Below are 17237 nucleotides of genomic sequence, written 5' to 3'. Positions count from 1 at the left end.
CCTAGTCAGGGAGGTGACCAAGAACCCGATGGTCACTCTTTCAGAGCTACAGCATTCCTTTGAGGAGAGAGGAGAATCTTCCAGAAGGACAGTCATCTCTGCAGCAATCCACTAGTCAGGCCTGTAAGGTAGAGTGGCCAGACGAAAGCCACTTCATAGTAAAAAGCACATGGCAGCCCACCTGGAGTTTGCCAAAATGCACATGAAGGACTCTCAGACCATGAGAAACAAAATTCTCTGGTCTGATGAGACAAAGATTGAACTCTTTGGCGTGAATAGCAGGCGTCATGTTTGGAGGAAACCAGGCACCGCTCATCACCAGGCAATACAATCCCTACAGTGAAGCATGGTGGTGGCAGCATCATGCTGTGGGGATGTTTTTAAGCGGCAGGAACTGGGAGACTATTCAGGATAGAGGAAAAATGAATGCAGCAATGTACAGAGACATCCTGGTTGAAAACCTGCTCCAGAGCGCTCTTGACCTCATACTGGGGTGACGGTTCATCTTTCAGCAGGACAACGACCCTAAGCACACAGCCAAGATATCAAAGGAGTGGTTTCAGGACAACTGTAATTGTCCTGGAGTGGCCCAGCCAGAGCCCAGACTTGAATCTGATTGAACATCTCTGGAGAGATCTGAAAATGGCTGTGAACCGACGCTTCCCATCCAACCTGATGGAGCTTGCGAGGTGCTGCAAAGAGGAATGGGCGAAACTGGCCAAAGATAGGTGTGCCAAGCTTGTGGCATCACATTCAAAAATACTTGAGGCTGTAATTGCTGCCAATGGTGCATCAACAAAGTATTGAGCAAAGGCTGTAAATACTTATGTACATGTGATTTCTTAGTTTTTTATTTTTAATAAATTTACAAAAATCTCAAAAAAACTTTTTTCACATCATTATGGGGTATTGTGTGTAGAATTTTGAGGGAAAAATGACTTTATACCATTTTGGAATAAGGCTGTAACATAACAAAATGTGGGAAAAGTGAAGCTCTGTGAATACTTTCCGGATGCACTGTGTACATCGGGTGGGGAACCTTTTTTCTACCGAGGGCCATTTGGATATTTATAAAATCCTTTGGGGGCCATACAAAAATTATCAACTTAAAAATGAGCCTGCCCCCAGTAGATATGCCCCCAGTCAGTAGTTATGCCCCCAGTAGATATACCCGCAGTCGGTTGTTATGCCCCAGTAGATATGCCCGCAGTCACTTGTTATGCCCCATTAGATATGCCCCATCACTTGTTATGCCCCATTAGATATGCCACCAGTCAGTTGTTATGCCCCATTAGCTATGCCCACTAGTAGCGATGCTTACACACACACACACACACACACACACACACACACACATTAAAAGAAAAAAAAACACAATACTCACCAGCCCCGCTCCTGCTTCCGGACTGTTGCCCTGCGCCTATCCGCTCGCTCCTCAGAACTATGGGAGAGAAGTCATGACATCTCTCCCATAACACCGCAAAGCAGCACACACACACACACTGCCAGAGCCGGGCCAGATCAAGTGGCTCTGTGGACCTTATACGGCCCTCGGGCCTGAGGTTCCCCACCCCTGGTGTACTTGATCATTATATGATGTGTGCTCATTCCTTAAAATGTAATGAGACAAGCTACGTATACTTTTTAACCAATAGGTAAAATATTCGTTTTTACTTAAAAATCATCTTAAAGATCAAAAACTGAAATTATCGATTATACTGTTTTATTTCAGGAACAAAAATAAATATTGCATTGTAGTTGCATTACCTGCGACATGTCAATAGAAGTAAAGATTCTTCTATTCGTTAAAGTCATTATTTCCTTAAAACATTTTCATATTTGGATCATATAGAATGAATTATATTTTTATGATGTACCAGCTTATAAAATATAACTGCTTCAAAGTTATTTATGTATAAAGCACAGGAGCCGTATGGATGGTGTAATGGTTAGCATTACTGCTTCACAGCACTGAGGTCATGAGTTTGATTCCCACCATAACCCTAACTGTGCGGAGTTTGTATATTCTTCCTGTAATTGCGTAGGTTTCCTCCGGGTACTCCGGTTTCCTCCCACAATCCAAAAATATACTGGTAGGTTAATTGGCTTCCAACAAAATTAACCCTAGAGTGAACGTGTGTGCATGTGTTAGGGAATATAGATTGTAAGCTCCACTGGGGGAGGGACTGAGGTGATTGGGCAAATATTCTCTGTAAAGCGCTGCAGAATATGTGTGCGCTATACAAATAACTGGTAATAAATGAGCCATTTCTGCAGTTAAAATGAACAGCAAGTGAGATCTACACTTGTTATGGTTTAGTGCTGCCACCTAGTGGAAAACTGAAGGAAAGGGTCACATTCAAATGGAAAAATTGCTTGGGTGCAGCACACAAGTGATTTCTTATTTAATGCCATCATGCATCTATGTTTTTCTGCATTTATGTGACAAAATTAAATTTTTAAGGATATTTCTTAGTGAACAAGATTTCCATTCTACTGATGGTAATATCTGGCCAGATATGGGCAGATGTACGCTATGCTGAATTACCCTAATCTGCCTAATTATTTTGAGGCGTAACCTTCACCTATCGTGGACTGCATTTTGAGAAGGGTTCCTGGTTTTTCAGATGCCTTCAGAGATGTTTTTGTCATGCAAAAGTCACACTCACTGAAAATCATATACACTGCTCAAAAAAATAACGGGAACACTTAAACAACACAATGTAACTCCAAGTCAGTCACACTTCTGTAAAATCAAACTGTCCACTTAGGAAGCAACACTGATTGACAATCAATTTCACATGCTGTTGTGCAAATGGAATAGACAACAGGTAAAAATTATAGGCAATTAGCAAGACACCCCCGATAAAGGAGTTGTTCTGCAGGTGGTAACCACAGACCACTTCTCAGCTCCTATGCTTTCTGGCTGATGTTTTGGTCACTTTTGAAAGCTGGCGGTGCTTTCACTCTAGTGGTAGCATGAGACGGAGTCTACAACCCACACAAGTGGCTCAGGTAGTGCAGCTCATCCAGGATGGCACATCAATGCGAGCTGTGGCAAGAAGGTTTGCTGTGTCTGTCAGCGTAGTGTCCAGAGCATGGAGGCGCTACCAGGAGACAGGCCAGTACATCAGGAGGCGTGGAGGAGGCCGTAGGAGGGCAACAACCCAGCAGCAGGACCGCTACCTCCGCCTTTGTGCAAGGAGGAACAGGAGGAGCACTGCCAGAGCCCTGCTAAATGACCTCCAGCAAGCCACAAATGTGCATGTTTCTACTCAAACGATCAGAAACAGACTCCATGAGGGTGGTATGAGGGCCCGACATCCACAGGTGGGGGTTGTGCTTACAGCCCAACACCGTGCAGGACGTTTGGCATTTGCCAGAGAACACCAAGATTGGCAGATTCGCCACTGGCGCCCTGTGCTCTTCACAGATGAAAGCAGGTTCTCACTGAGCACATGTGACAAACGTGACAGAGTCTGGAGACGCCAAGGAGAACGTCCTGCTGCCTGCAACATCCTCCAGCATGACCGGTTTGGCAGTGGGTCAGTAATGGTGTGGGGTGGCATTTTTTTGGGGGGGCCGCACAGCCCTCCATGTGCTCGCCAGAGGTAGCCTGACTGCCATTAGGTACCGAGATGAGATCCTCAGACCCCTTGTGAGACCATTTGCTGGTGCGGTTGGTCCTGGGTTCCTCCTAATGCAAGACAATGCTAGACCTCATGTGGCTGGAGTGTGTCAGCAGTTCCTGCAAGACGAAGGCATTGATGCTATGGACTGGCCCGCCCTTTCCCCAGCCTGAATCCAATTGAGCACATCTGGGACATCATGTCTCGCTCCATCCACCACAGACTGTCCAGGAGTTGGCGGATGCTTTAGTCCAGGTCTGGGAGGAGATCCCTCAGGAGACCATCCGCCACCTCATCAGGAGCATGCCCAAGCATTGTAGGGAGGTCATACAGGCACGTGGAGGCCACACACACTACTGAGCCTCATTTTGACTTGTTTTAAGGACATTACATCAAAGTTGGATCAGCCTGTAGTGTGTTTTTCCACTTTAATTTTGAGTGTGACTCCAAATCCAGACCTCCATGGGTTAATAAATTTGATTTCCATTGATAATTTTTGTGTGATTTTGTTGTCAGCACATTCAACTATGTAAAGAACAAAGTATTTAATAAGAATAATTCATTCATTCAGATCTAGGATGTGTTATTTTAGTGTTCCCTTTATTTTTTTGAGCAGTGTATATCATGACATATTGCTATCTGCTGTATATAAAAGCATCGTGATTGCGACATAAAAACAGAAAGAGGGATGTGACTGACCAGATTGAGATAGATAGATAGATAGATAGATAGATAGATAGATAGCTCAACATGCATTGATGAATGCTATTAAATGTCATTTCTTACTTAGAAAGATGATCATTGCGCAGAAGCAGAAAGAAATGTTGTATCTACAGAATGTGATGCTGGCCATGGAACAGAACACTTCTGAGAGTGAGAATGACGCTAAACAGGAATTCCAGAGTATGAGAGATGATATAAAAAACAAGGTAAATAGCCATGGTTCAGGGCAATTATGTGGATTCAGTCTGAGCTTTGGGCACTGCATTGCTGACTTGTTTCTATCAGAAAGCCGTAGAAATAAACTATACCTAGCACACACTTGTGCAGGCTAAACTGCTGTGAGATCTGTGAGTAATACTGGGCCTTTGTCTGGCAGAGCTTGGAGGAGAAACATTCGCTGCGTGTGGTTCTGGAGGGCACCGTAGAGGATCTCTGGAAACAGTTTCAGCAAGCCCTGAAAAACTACACAAGCTCCACAGAGGACCGCAAGATTGCCTTTGAAGCCTTAAAAGCAAAAGATGAGAAAAGTGCTGAAGAAATTGCTTACCAGATGAAAAAGCTTCAGAAGTTTCAGGTAACAATCTGCAACATAATATTCCAATCACATTTAAAGGTGAAACTACAAAACTTTACAGACTTTACAGTATTTGTATTACCTAATTATATAGTTACTGGATGGAGAACTTTACATTGTGTCAATAGTGTGTAGATGTCTTCTCAGTGCCAATGAGAAGAACACAGCTGGCTAAATTAATCAGTTAATTATTCTGCCAGTTTTCTTGAAACTGTGGGAGGGGGTGGAACTTGATATACCAGCTGTCGGGATCCCGGTGCTCACCATACCGATGCCGGAATCCCGATCGCCAGTATACCAACAAGTATTCTCCCTCTTGGGGTGTCCACGACACCCCTGGAGGGAGAATAAATAATAATAATAAATAGCGTGGCATGCATAACGCGCCATCGTGCCCGCAGCGTGGCGAGCCCGCAAGGGGCTCTTTTATGCTCACCTCGCTGCCGGCATTCCAGCGGTCGGGATCCCGGCGCCAGGGCCGGGGAAGCATACCACACCCGTGGGAGGACATCAGAGCACACACAGGCAGCCTGTGCCTCTAGAAGAATTAAAACAATAGTACAGTACCACCCGCATGTGCCCCCACTAGCATTGCACAAGCATGTAACCCCACACCAAGCATTCCACCAGCACCTGCCCCCTCCAGCAAGCATTACACCAGCATTTGCCTCCACCATCAAGTATTACACCAGCATCTGCCCCCACCAGCAAGCATTCCACGAGCATGTGCCCCCACCAGCAAGCATTCCACGAGTATCTGCCCCCTCCAGCCAGCATTACACCAGCATGTGCCCCCACCAGTAAGCATTACACCAGCATGTGCCCCCACCAGTAAGCATTATACCAGCATGTAACCCCACATCAAGCATTACAAAAGCATGTGCCCCCCACTAGCAAGTATTACACCAGCATGTTCCTCCACCAGCAAGCATTACACCAGTGTCACACTTGGCTTGAGTTGAGGATCTGATGACTGACAATTGAGTGAGGGAACAGTTTTCGGCAAAGGAAGGAAACGAGGTGGCGGAACATAGTTTTTACTCATGGATTGAAGAGTTGGCCCGAAGATGAAGAGGGGTAAGCAATGAGGGCAATGACGGAGAACGATTCACTGAAGAAAGATTAATTCAGTTTTAATGAGACTTCAATAATACACCACAACTAGGAGATAAGTCCGAGTGAGTTCTGAAGAACAAAAGGTTCGTGACTTGTAGACAGTGCTGAAGAATACTGAATGGAGAAGTGACTTGTGATTTGTAAACGATGCTGAAATACACTGAATGAAGAGATGACTTGTGATTTGTGAATGATACTGAAGAACACTGAATGAGGAGATGACTTGGGATTTGTAAACGATGCTGAAGAATACTGAATGTCGAGATGACTTGAAGAACGATGTTGAAGAGAGGATCACTGGGGGTAATTCCAAGTTGATCGCAGCAGGAATTTTTTTAGCATTTGGGCAAAACCATGTGCACTACAGGGGAGGCAGATATAACATGTGCAGAGAGAGAGAGATTTGGGTGGGGTGTGTTCAATCTGCAATCTAATTTGCAGTGTAAGAATAAAGCAGACAGTATTTACCCTGCACAGAAATAAAATAACCCACCCAAATCTAACTCTCTCTGCACATGTTATATCTGCCTCCCCTGCAGTGCACATGGTTTTGCCCAACTGCTAAAAAAATTCCTGCTGCGATCAGCTTGGAATTACCCCCACTGTGAGCCCTGACAGCAAACGGAGACCCTCTACCACAGGGGTGTCAAACTCAAATTCATCGGGGGCCGCATCAGCAGTTTGGTCCCCATCAAAGGGCCGGTTGTATCTGTAGGTCTATCCAAAATTTACCGCTCCACCTGCCTTATATGTGCCCAGCCATCTGCCCCCTTTTAAATAAAGTGCCCAGCCATGTGCCCCCTTTTATAGTGCCCAGCCATGTGCCCCCTTTTATAGTGCACAGGTCCCCATTTTACACATTGTGGCAGGCACAGGTCCCCATTTTACACATTGTGGCAGGCACAGGTCCCCATTTTACACATTGTGGCAGGCACAGGTCCCCATTTTACACATTGTGGCAGGCACAGGTCCCCATTTTACACATTGTGGCAGGCACAGGTCCCCATTTTACACATAGCGGCAGGTACAGGTCCCCATTTTACACATTGTGGCAGGCACAGGTCCCCATTTTACACATTGTGGCAGGCACAGGTCCCCATTTTACACATAGCGGCAGGTACAGGTCCCCATTTTACACATTGTGGCAGGCACAGGTCCCCATTTTACACATTGTGGCAGGCACAGGTCCCCATTTTACACATAGCGGCAGGTACAGGTACCCATTTTACACATTGTGGCAGGCACAGGTCCCCATTTTACACATTGTGGCAGGCACAGGTCCCCATTTTACACATAGCGGCAGGTACAGGTCCCCATTTTACACATTGTGGCAGGCACAGGTCCCCATTTTACACATAGCGGCAGGTACAGGTCCCCATTTTACACATTGTGGCAGGCACAGGTCCCCATTTTACACATTGTGGCAGGCACAGGTCCCCATTTTACACATTGTGGCAGGCACAGGTCCCCATTTTACACATAGCGGCAGGTACAGGTCCCCATTTTACACATTGCGGCAGGCACAGGTCCCCATTTTACACATTGTGGCAGGCACAGGTCCCCATTTTACACATTGTGGCAGGCACAGGTCCCCATTTTACACATAGCGGCAGGTACAGGTCCCCATTTTACACATTGCGGCAGGTGGTGGAAGGAGGGAGAGAGAGAGAAAGAGAGGAAGGGAGAGGGGCTGACTTACATTTGAAGCGGTTCTCGCCGCTCTTCAGCCGCCTCTCCCTCCTCGTCTGCGCGGCTCCCTTCTCCCTCCTCCGACGGGGTTTCGTTGAATGACGCGTTTGCGCCGTGACATCACGACGCAATCGCGTCATTCCGCGAAACCCCGCCCCCCCTGAGCTGGGCACTCGGGAGAAGGGGGTTTCATGGCGGCGGCACCGCGGGCCATCAGACGAGGTCTGGCGGGCCGGATTTGGCCCGCGGGCCTTGTCTTTGACACCCCTGCTCTACCAGATAGAGAACCCAGCAGTTAAACCACAAGGGCAGGAGCAGTGGAAGCAAAGGACTGCAATAACAGAATTGACCACCGGGTGGCCTCCACAGAACCAGGATACCAGGGGTTAACCTGGGAGCACAGAGCTTGAGCACCTTACAGCAACCGGATTGGCTGGATGCGAACTGGGATACCTATTGGCTTAGTCTCCAACATGGCGTCTCTCTGTACAGAGGACACATGTGGAACCAGCACAAGGCCACTACCTCTGGCCTCAGCCTCCCAGACACCGCACTCCAGCAACAGGACACTTGGAAACAGACACCTCCGGCTGCAATGCTCCGCTCCCCAGGACCTGGACTCCGGCTTCCAGACGCCAGGCAGTCGCACCGGAGGACCTCGCTGCCGCAGCTCCTATCCGCCGCAGCCACACCAGCCGGCTAACAGGAAGGCCGCAGGGACCAGAACTGGAGGTAAGATTCTGAATGCTGACAACTAGTATGTAACCCCACATCAAGCATTACACCAGCATCTGCCCCCACCAGCCAGCATTACACCAGCATATGCCTACACCAGCCAGCATTACACCAGCATATGCCCACACCAGCCAGCATTACACCAGCATCTGCCCCCACCAGCCAGCATTACACCAGCATATGCCCACACCAGCCAGCATTACACCAGCATGTGCCCACACCCGCCAGCATTACACCAGCATATGCCCACACCAGCCAGCATTACACCAGCATGTGCCCACACCAGCCAGCACTACACCAGCATATGCCCACACCAGCCAGCATTACACCAGCATGTGCCCATACCAGCCAGCATTACACCAGCATGTGCCCACACCAGCTAGCATTACACCAGTATGTGCCCATACCAGCCAGCATTACACCAGCATGTGCCCCCACCAGCCAGCATTACACCAGCATATGCCCCCACCAGCATGTGCCCCCACCAGCCAGCATTACACCAGCATGTGCCCCCACCAGACAGCATTACACCAGCATGTGCCCCCACCAGCCAGCATTACACCAGCATATGCCCCCACCAGCATGTGTCCCCACCAGCCAGCATTACACCAGCATGTGTCCCCACCAGCCAGTATTACACCAGCATGTGCCCCCACCAGCCAGCATTACACCAGCATGTGCCCCCACCAGCCAGTATTACACCAGCCAGCATTACACCAGCCAGCATTACACCAGCCAGCATTACACCAGCATGTGCCCATACCAGCCAGCATTACACCAGCATGTGCCCATACCAGCCAGCATTACACCAGCATGTGCCCATACCAGCCAGCATTACACCAGCATGTGCCCCCACCAGCAAGCATTACACCAGCATGTGCCCCCACCAGCAAGCATTACACCAGCATGTGCCCCCACCAGCATGCATTACACCAGCATGTGCCCCCACCAGCCAGCATTACACCAGCATGTGCCCCCACCAGCCAGCATTACACCAGCATGTGCCCCCACCAGCAAGCATTACACCAGCATGTGCCCCCACCAGCAAGCATTACACCAGCATGTGCCCCCACCAGCCAGCATTACACCAGCATGTGCCCCCACCAGCCAGTATTACACCAGCATGTGCCCCCACCAGCCAGCATTACACCAGCATGTGCCCCCACCAGCCAGCAACACAAGCATGTGCCTCCACCAGCCAGTATTACACCAGCATGTGCCCCCACCAGCCAGGATTACACCAGCATGTGCCCCCACCAGCCAACAACACAAGCATGTGCCTCCACCAGCAAGCATTACACCAGCATGTGCCCCCACCAGCCAGTATTACACCAGCATGTGGCCCCACCAGCCAGCAACACAAGCATGTGCCTCCACCAGCCAGCATTACACCAGCCAGCATTACACCAGAATGTGCCCCCACCAGCCAGCATTACACCAGCATGTGCCCCCACCAGCCAGCATTACACCAGCATGTGCCCCCACCAGCCAGTATTACACCAGCATGTGCCCCCACCAGCCAGCATTACACCAGCATGTGCCCCCACCAGCCAGCAACACAAGCATGTGCCTCCACCAGCCAGTATTACACCAGCATGTGCCCCCACCAGCCAGGATTACACCAGCATGTGCCCCCACCAGCCAGCAACACAAGCATGTGCCTCCACCAGCAAGCATTACACCAGCATGTGCCCCCACCAGCCAGTATTACACCAGCATGTGGCCCCACCAGCCAGCAACACAAGCATGTGCCTCCACCAGCCAGTATTACACCAGCCAGCATTACACCAGCATGTGCCCCCACCAGCCAGGATTACACCAGCATGTGCCCCCACCAGCCAGCAACACAAGCATGTGCCTCCACCAGCAAGCATTACACCAGAATGTGCCCCCACCAGCCAGTATTACACCAGCATGTGCCCCCACCAGCCAGTATTACACCAGCATGTGCCTCCACCAGCCCTTAATAGTGCTCACCGCTGCTGGGCTTGGGCTTCTGCTGATGCTGCTACTGCCACCGCTGCCATCGCCCCTGCTGCCGTCGCTGCTGCTGTTGCTGCTGCTGGTGTCTGATGGGAGGGGAAGGGAGGAGAGCGCTGCACAGTGCGCATCTCTCCTACCCCTCACTGAGTCCGGTGGCAGGCCAGCGGCGGCCATTTGAAATATGGTGGCTTGTGAGACAATCAAAGCTTGCGGTCCAGCAGCCAGTCAGATGCCGTCGCTGCCGGTCTGCGAGCTCTGACTGGCTGACGGCTGGATCCACATTTTAAACGCCCGCGTGCCCTTACTAGTCTGGCATCCCGTGCGGCCGCTCCAATCGAACTTGCCTGGAGCCGGCACTGAGTATGGTAAGCCTAATTTTAGGCCTATAAATAAAATAATCTTTACTTAGTTTGTTTGTTTTCTATAATATTGTATTGTACTTTTTCCATCAGGAATCGATAGCAGCCCTGAGGAATAAGATTGCAGTTCATGCTCGGGACAGTGAGAGGCAGAACCTGCAGCTGCGAGAGAATAAGGAAGTGGTGCACAAGCAGTTCCAGAAGCTGAAATCTCAGATGAACCAAGCCAGAGCTGCAGATCACAGTAACCTTACCACTCTGACTCTGCAGAGCAATGCTGCGCTCAAAGAACTGAAGAGGGTTATAGACAAGGTACATTCATCACCAATTCATGCATATAATAGTAGTATTCCAAAACAAAAGTGACGGAGTAAAAAAGAAGCTTCATTGAGACTTGCCTACTCTCCCGGAACATCCAGGGGACTCACAATGTCCCACAGACTCCCAGAAGAGTAGCTCACCGTCCTGCATCCCTCTCTCTTCCTAGTGAAATGGGCAGAACAATTACACGATTCTCTGAAAATTACAGCATTGTGGTCCAGCCCCCTCTTCATGTACCCACAATTCACAGCATTATGGGTGTGTGGGGCCTAAACATGAGAAGCACCTGTGGTCAGCTGCATCTCTCCCTGAGAAGAATATTCTAAAGTTGTCAAGTTGGTGGGAATTTCATCACTGGTTTAACAAACATAAATATAATTTATTAAAATTATATCAACTCATATACATTAAGACATACAGGGGGGAATTCAAATGTTTGAAAAGTTGGTTGAGTGACTGTTTTTTCCTGTCTATTAGATAGGAAAAAACAAACACCCAATTGACTTTTCAAACATTTGAATTCCCCCCAAAGTGTCTTAAAATATACAGGGGCCCATTTATCAATGAGGTTTATCATACGCAACAAGTTTTAAAAACTCGTTATGTATGATAAATGGTGCTCCAGCCAATCAGCTCTGTCATGTGTTTGAAAAATGATAGTTGGGGGATGATTGGATGGAACACCATTTATTATACACAATGAGTTTTAAAACTCGTGCATATGATAAAACGTGTTGATAATTCAGCCCCATAATGATTTATTTTTGCACTGCTTATGTGTCGGATTTGCCCTGTGCATGTGCCGCGATGATATTGCAGCAGCGGTCACAGTGTGGATTTATACGCAACGTGTCTGGAACCATTTGTGGGAGTAACGGGGATGGCTACATTTTGGGGGCGTGTCACAGTGGTGTCATAGGCCCTCATTCCAACCTGATCGCTAGCAGGCTACTTTTAGCAATGCTGCGATCAGGTAGTCGCCGCCTACAGGGGAGGGGGGAATCGCTGTGCAGGGCTGCGCTCGCTTATGCAGAGAAAGGTTTGTGCAGTTTCTGCACAGCTCAGGACTTACCCACTGTGATCATCCAGGACGGAGCTGACGTCAGGATCCCTCCCTCGAAACGGCTGGGCACGCCTGCGTTCGGACACTCCCTGAAGACGGTCAGTTGACGCCTCCGGCCGGCCTCTTCCTGTCAATCTTCTTGCGGTCGTGGGTGCGATCGCGGTCTTCGTTAGTTCTGTCGCACCCTGGCAACGGCTGTCGCGAAGGAGCGACGCGCCTGCGCATTGCGGTCGCGGCGCATGTGCAGTTCGGACCCGATCGCACCGCTGCGAAAAACTGCAGCGTGCGATTGGGTCGGAATGACCCCCATAGTTATTACGCCCATTCTTTGTGACCATAGAAGTATGACAATCGAATGATGTACATCTGATAATGTGTCTCTGAGACGCCGATTGTGAGCGTCCCAATACAGATCCCAGCGGCAGCAACATTTGCATATTCTCGCACATCCGCTGTGTACAGGATCGCAGCTGCGACGGCATTTCTGTCCAACTCTGGATCAGGCCCTTAGTCGGCAATGCAAGCAGCAAAAATGGGATGTCGGGCGGCAAGCACAGAGGTTTGATGCAATGAAGTCACTGTTTCACATCCAGATACTGCAACTAGTCTTTTTTGTGTTGTTTTTGTGTGTTTATGATTTGCTCACCTAGTTGACAATCCAAGCACTGATTCAGCAATGTACACACAGTGGGGGTCATTCCGAGTTGTTCGCTCGTTGCCTATTTTCGCTATACTGTGATTAGTCGCTTACTGCGCATGCGCAAGGTTCGCAGAGCGCATGCGCTTAGTTATTTTACAAAAAAGTTAGGTATTTTACTCACGGCATAACAAAGCTTTTTCATCGCTGTGCTGATCGTAGTGTGATTGATAGGAAGTGGGTGTTTCTGGGCGGAAACTGGCCGTTTTATGGGATTGTGCAGAAAAACGCAGGCGTTCGAGTTGCAAAACGCAGGAGTGGCTGGAGAAACGGGGGAGTGGCTGGGCGAACGCTGGGTGTGTTTATGACGTCAAACCAGAAACGAAAAGGACTGAGCTGGTCGCAATGGCTGAGTAAGTCTGGAGCTACTCAGAAACTGCAGGGTAATCGTTATGAGAAAATTAGCGAAGCTTTCGTTAGCAATTCTGCTATGCTAAGATACCCTCCCAGTAGGTGGCGGCTTAGCGTGTGCAATGCTGCTAAAAGCAGCTAGCGAGCGAACAACTTGGAATCACACCCAGTATTATTAATATTATTACATTTTATTTATAAGACGTCACAAGTGCTTCCCAGCTCTGTACATACGGCAAAAATTACAACAATACAGGGTACACAGAACTTAACATTACAGTAACTGAAAAACTAAAACAGAGCACAGGTAACAATTAGCGCCACAATTCTCCGTACACAATACAGCTGAGATGTCAGGAAGCAAAGGAGTAGTCAGTGTACTATTAGGGGCGGCAGCCGTTGGAAGAGATGAATGGTTACAAGTGAGAGGAGATGCGTGCATAGACAGTCGCTGAGTAGGAGAGAGCTGTAACTGAAGTGCGAGAGAAGAGGGCTGTGAGAACATGAAAGAAGAGGGTTCTGCTCCAAGGAGCGTACAATCTAGGAGAGGGGGGGAGACAAGCAGATGATGTGAGGTGCGAGCAAGCGGTATGTGGACTAATGGCAGGAAGTTAGCGAGGCAGAGATGGCAGGGGGTAGGGAGAGCGGGTTTTGGTATGACTAGTCGACCATGTTAAGGTCGACAGTTATTAGGTCGACCACTATTGGTCGACATGGACAAATAGTCAACACAGAAAATGGCCGACACTGGACAGGTCGACACATGAAAAGGTCGACATGGACTTTTGAACTGTTTTTGGTGTAATTTTTTCTGTAACATGACCAGGAACCCCAATTAGTGTACCGCGTCCCCTAGCATGGCTCACGGGCTGCGGGCAAGGTGCCTCACTCAGCACAGGTTACTTACTAGTCCCAATCGTAGTCCACGTGGATGGTAAAGTATGAAAAAGTTAAAAATCTATTTTTTTTAAAAAAAAGCCATGTCGATCTTTTCATGTGTCGACCTGTCCTGTGTCGTCCATTTTAATGTGTCAACCATTTGTCCATGTAGACCATGTCCGTGTCGACCAATAGTGGCTGTTGCCCTAAGTAGGGTCAACCTGCCAAACAGATACTGGGAGAGCGGCCTCGAGACTAGGTTATGCGGAAGGGTACGCTTTGATGAACAGGTGGGTTTGAAGCTTTGCACGGTTGGGGAGAGTGTAATAGAGCGAGGGAGATAGTATTGCTGGAGTGCTGGAGACATAAGCTAATGAATGTTTCATTTCCCGTTTCTGACATCAGCACTCACCTATACAGAATATAATATACAGGTTGATATTCTTATCATGTATTATTGTGCACATTATGTTTTCCTGTAAAAGCATATCTAATTAAGCACATCTCATTGGCAGCAACATTTGTTTTTATAGCTGGTTGAAAATTGTTGAAGAAATATATTCATAGTGTTCTCATTAATAACCACTGAATAATTTATTCAGTAATATGTTCGCCCAGCATACAGTTATCTGAAGAGTTTGTGGTATTGGCGCCTACTGTCCAGACGCATCCCAGGATGAGAGCCATACATAATGAAATTAGGGTGTATCCATCATCCCTGTGTGAAAGAAACAAGTGTTTGATTGTTACACAGATACAAATGGAAGAAGCTATTTCTCTGTGAAACCATTTGAGTACCCTGCCTTTCATTAGCATACAATGCCTCTGACATTGCAGTGGAATTGTTTAACAATGGACAAGAGACAGTTAAAAATGCAAATAATTAAATAGAGATTGTGGAACAAATGGGGAATTGTTGACCTACTTTAGTTTGTTATATCATAAATAAAATGTTCAGCTTTGTCCTGTGTGCAGGGTGAGCATATACTACATGTGGCGGAGATGTGCCGCAAGCTGGAGAGTGAGGAAGAGAAAGTGCTGCCGTTCTACCCGTCCTCTCTCAGTGATGCAGAGAGAGAGGAGGCTGAGAGAGCCAGCATGGAGAAGCCTTCTGAGCAGTTGGCACTGGTGAGCACGGGTGGCAATGCCACCCACCATACAGCATTTACATTTACGTTATATGATGTGTCTCATTCATATATAGGTCACATCACCAAGTTCTTGGTCACACGTGTGCTGAAGAGCCATGAACATACAAGGCAGTGAACACGCAGTTATACTACACTACACAAAGGGGCATATTTATTAATGAGTACGGCAATGAAAAATGAACATTCGCCCAGATGTATTAATATACACATACATGGACAATGGGGAGCCTGTTCCTGCGATGTGCTAGGAGTAAAGTGAATGATCAGCGGTCAGGTCACTCCTCTATCGGGACCACTGTAGCGCTACTGCACATGCTTGGTTTACCGACTACCCATGTGTGATGGACATTGCCGGTCCCGGTCCCGGAGGAACCCTCTTCCAGTATGTTTTGCGGACCGTAGGTCAGAGGCAGCTGGGGCCAAGCTCCGGATTGCTTTGCATTCCATAGCTTGGTAAATATGACAACTTTGCAGCCCCTATAGAAACCCATGGGAGTTGTGGTTGTTGTTGGAAATGGAGGGGCTGCGGCAGATATGGAGATATCTGCTCTTATCCCTCCATGGTACATTGTGGTGACACTTTATGTTTGCTCCAAATATTGAATGATTAATGGGACCTCAAATCTTTAGCACCCAAAGCCCTCCGTATCTGTTTAGTTATGATTTGCACTAGTAGATTCTTTGCTAAATTTCTTTGATTCTTCCCTTTCAGTTAATGCAGGACTATACAGCTCTGGACCAGTTTTGGAAGCGGTACAACAAAGTTCTGCTTGAACGCTGGGCATTGGATCATGAGAAAGCAGTCCTGTCCCAGGATAACCAGAAGCTACGCATTTTGTTGAAGCAGTACCTGGATGGCATCTCTGTGAGTGATGAGGTCCTCACCCAACAGAACTCACTGCTAATTCTCAACAACCGCAGCAACTTGCCTCAGAAAGCTCCACCACAAGTTCCTGTCACTGACAAAAGGGTGCAGCGCCCTGTCCATAACATAATCGAAGCGGCTCACATAGTAAGCCATACCCTTTGACCGCACTAATTCTGCATCCGTCACTTGGTCATGTGACCTGTGATGGCTCTACTTGTAGGGAGAATTTTATTTCTTAGTACTGTATACGTTTTACCTTAGAAATGTCTGTGAGGCAGATGAAGGTGACCTGCATAGTTTCCAGATTCTCTCTCTAGAGAAGAGTTGAGTAGTAGCAAATAAAATGAAACAAAGAAACCTCTCCTATTACTATTTATCATACATTGTTATACATATTTGTATACAGAAAACCCATAAAGTAGACGTCACCAACCAACAATATTTCACCATTATTTTGTCATATAAAGCACATACTGTAATTGTTTCATGGTTTCATATGCAGTTCTTAGGACTACAAACAAAACATTTAGACACCAGTCACGAACAGGAGCAGTGGGGAGGGCGCGCTGGACTAACTGCTTCTACAGCAGCCCCTCTCCCCAGTGCTCAGCAGTCTTTTCTCAGGCCCCGCCCAAAGCAGGGGGTAGCATCAGTGGGTCTCGGGCCCCCGCCGGGGCTCCCCAGCAGACCCAAGTAAATATTAACTGCTCCCTCCCCCGTCTCGGCGCCAGTGATCACCAGCACACTATAGTCCCCTCACAGAGAGCCTCATTTATATTTAGAAGTGAATTCAGCTAAAAGGTCCAATTTTGCACATTGGTAAAACTATGTTTAGGGGGTGGGGAAAATGAAATGTGAAGACAGATTTAGAGTTAGGCATGGGACATATTCTAGCGCAACTTTAAATTGCAGTGTTACAATACTAGTAGTATTTGCCCTCCCTGCAGCGCAACATGGTATGTCCAGATGCAAATCTGCAACCTCTGGGGGTTATTCAGAGATGGATGCAGCAAAATCTGCTTCCATCTCCTCACATGCTGGGGGGGGGCTGCCATTGCAATTGCATTGAATTAAGGTTGACCTCTGCCAGCGCAACCTG

At 48.0% G+C, this 17237-nt stretch overlaps 1 protein-coding gene across 2 annotated transcripts in view; it reads left to right on the top strand.

Moving 5' to 3' along the window:
- The window catches only part of CCDC65 (coiled-coil domain containing 65), a 128097-nt gene extending 111520 nt beyond the window's left edge, over positions 1-16577 (top strand). Inside the window, exons 5-9 of one of the 2 annotated variants that reach the window (XM_063952716.1) lie at positions 4420-4558; positions 4729-4926; positions 10902-11120; positions 15095-15247; positions 15983-16577. In XM_063952716.1, coding sequence (XP_063808786.1) covers positions 4420-4558; positions 4729-4926; positions 10902-11120; positions 15095-15247; positions 15983-16300 — 1027 coding nt within the window. In that variant the 3' untranslated portion in view covers positions 16301-16577. Of the gene's footprint in view, positions 1-4419; positions 4559-4728; positions 4927-10901; positions 11121-15077; positions 15248-15982 lie in introns of both variants that reach the window. The other variant, XM_063952717.1, reaches the window with a different exon arrangement.
- Positions 16578-17237: the final 660 nt, after the last annotated feature.

This window comes from Pseudophryne corroboree, chromosome 2 (assembly GCF_028390025.1).
Source record: "Pseudophryne corroboree isolate aPseCor3 chromosome 2, aPseCor3.hap2, whole genome shotgun sequence".
NCBI lineage: Eukaryota > Metazoa > Chordata > Amphibia > Anura > Myobatrachidae > Pseudophryne > Pseudophryne corroboree.
This window is presented reverse-complemented; position numbering and strand designations above follow the sequence as displayed.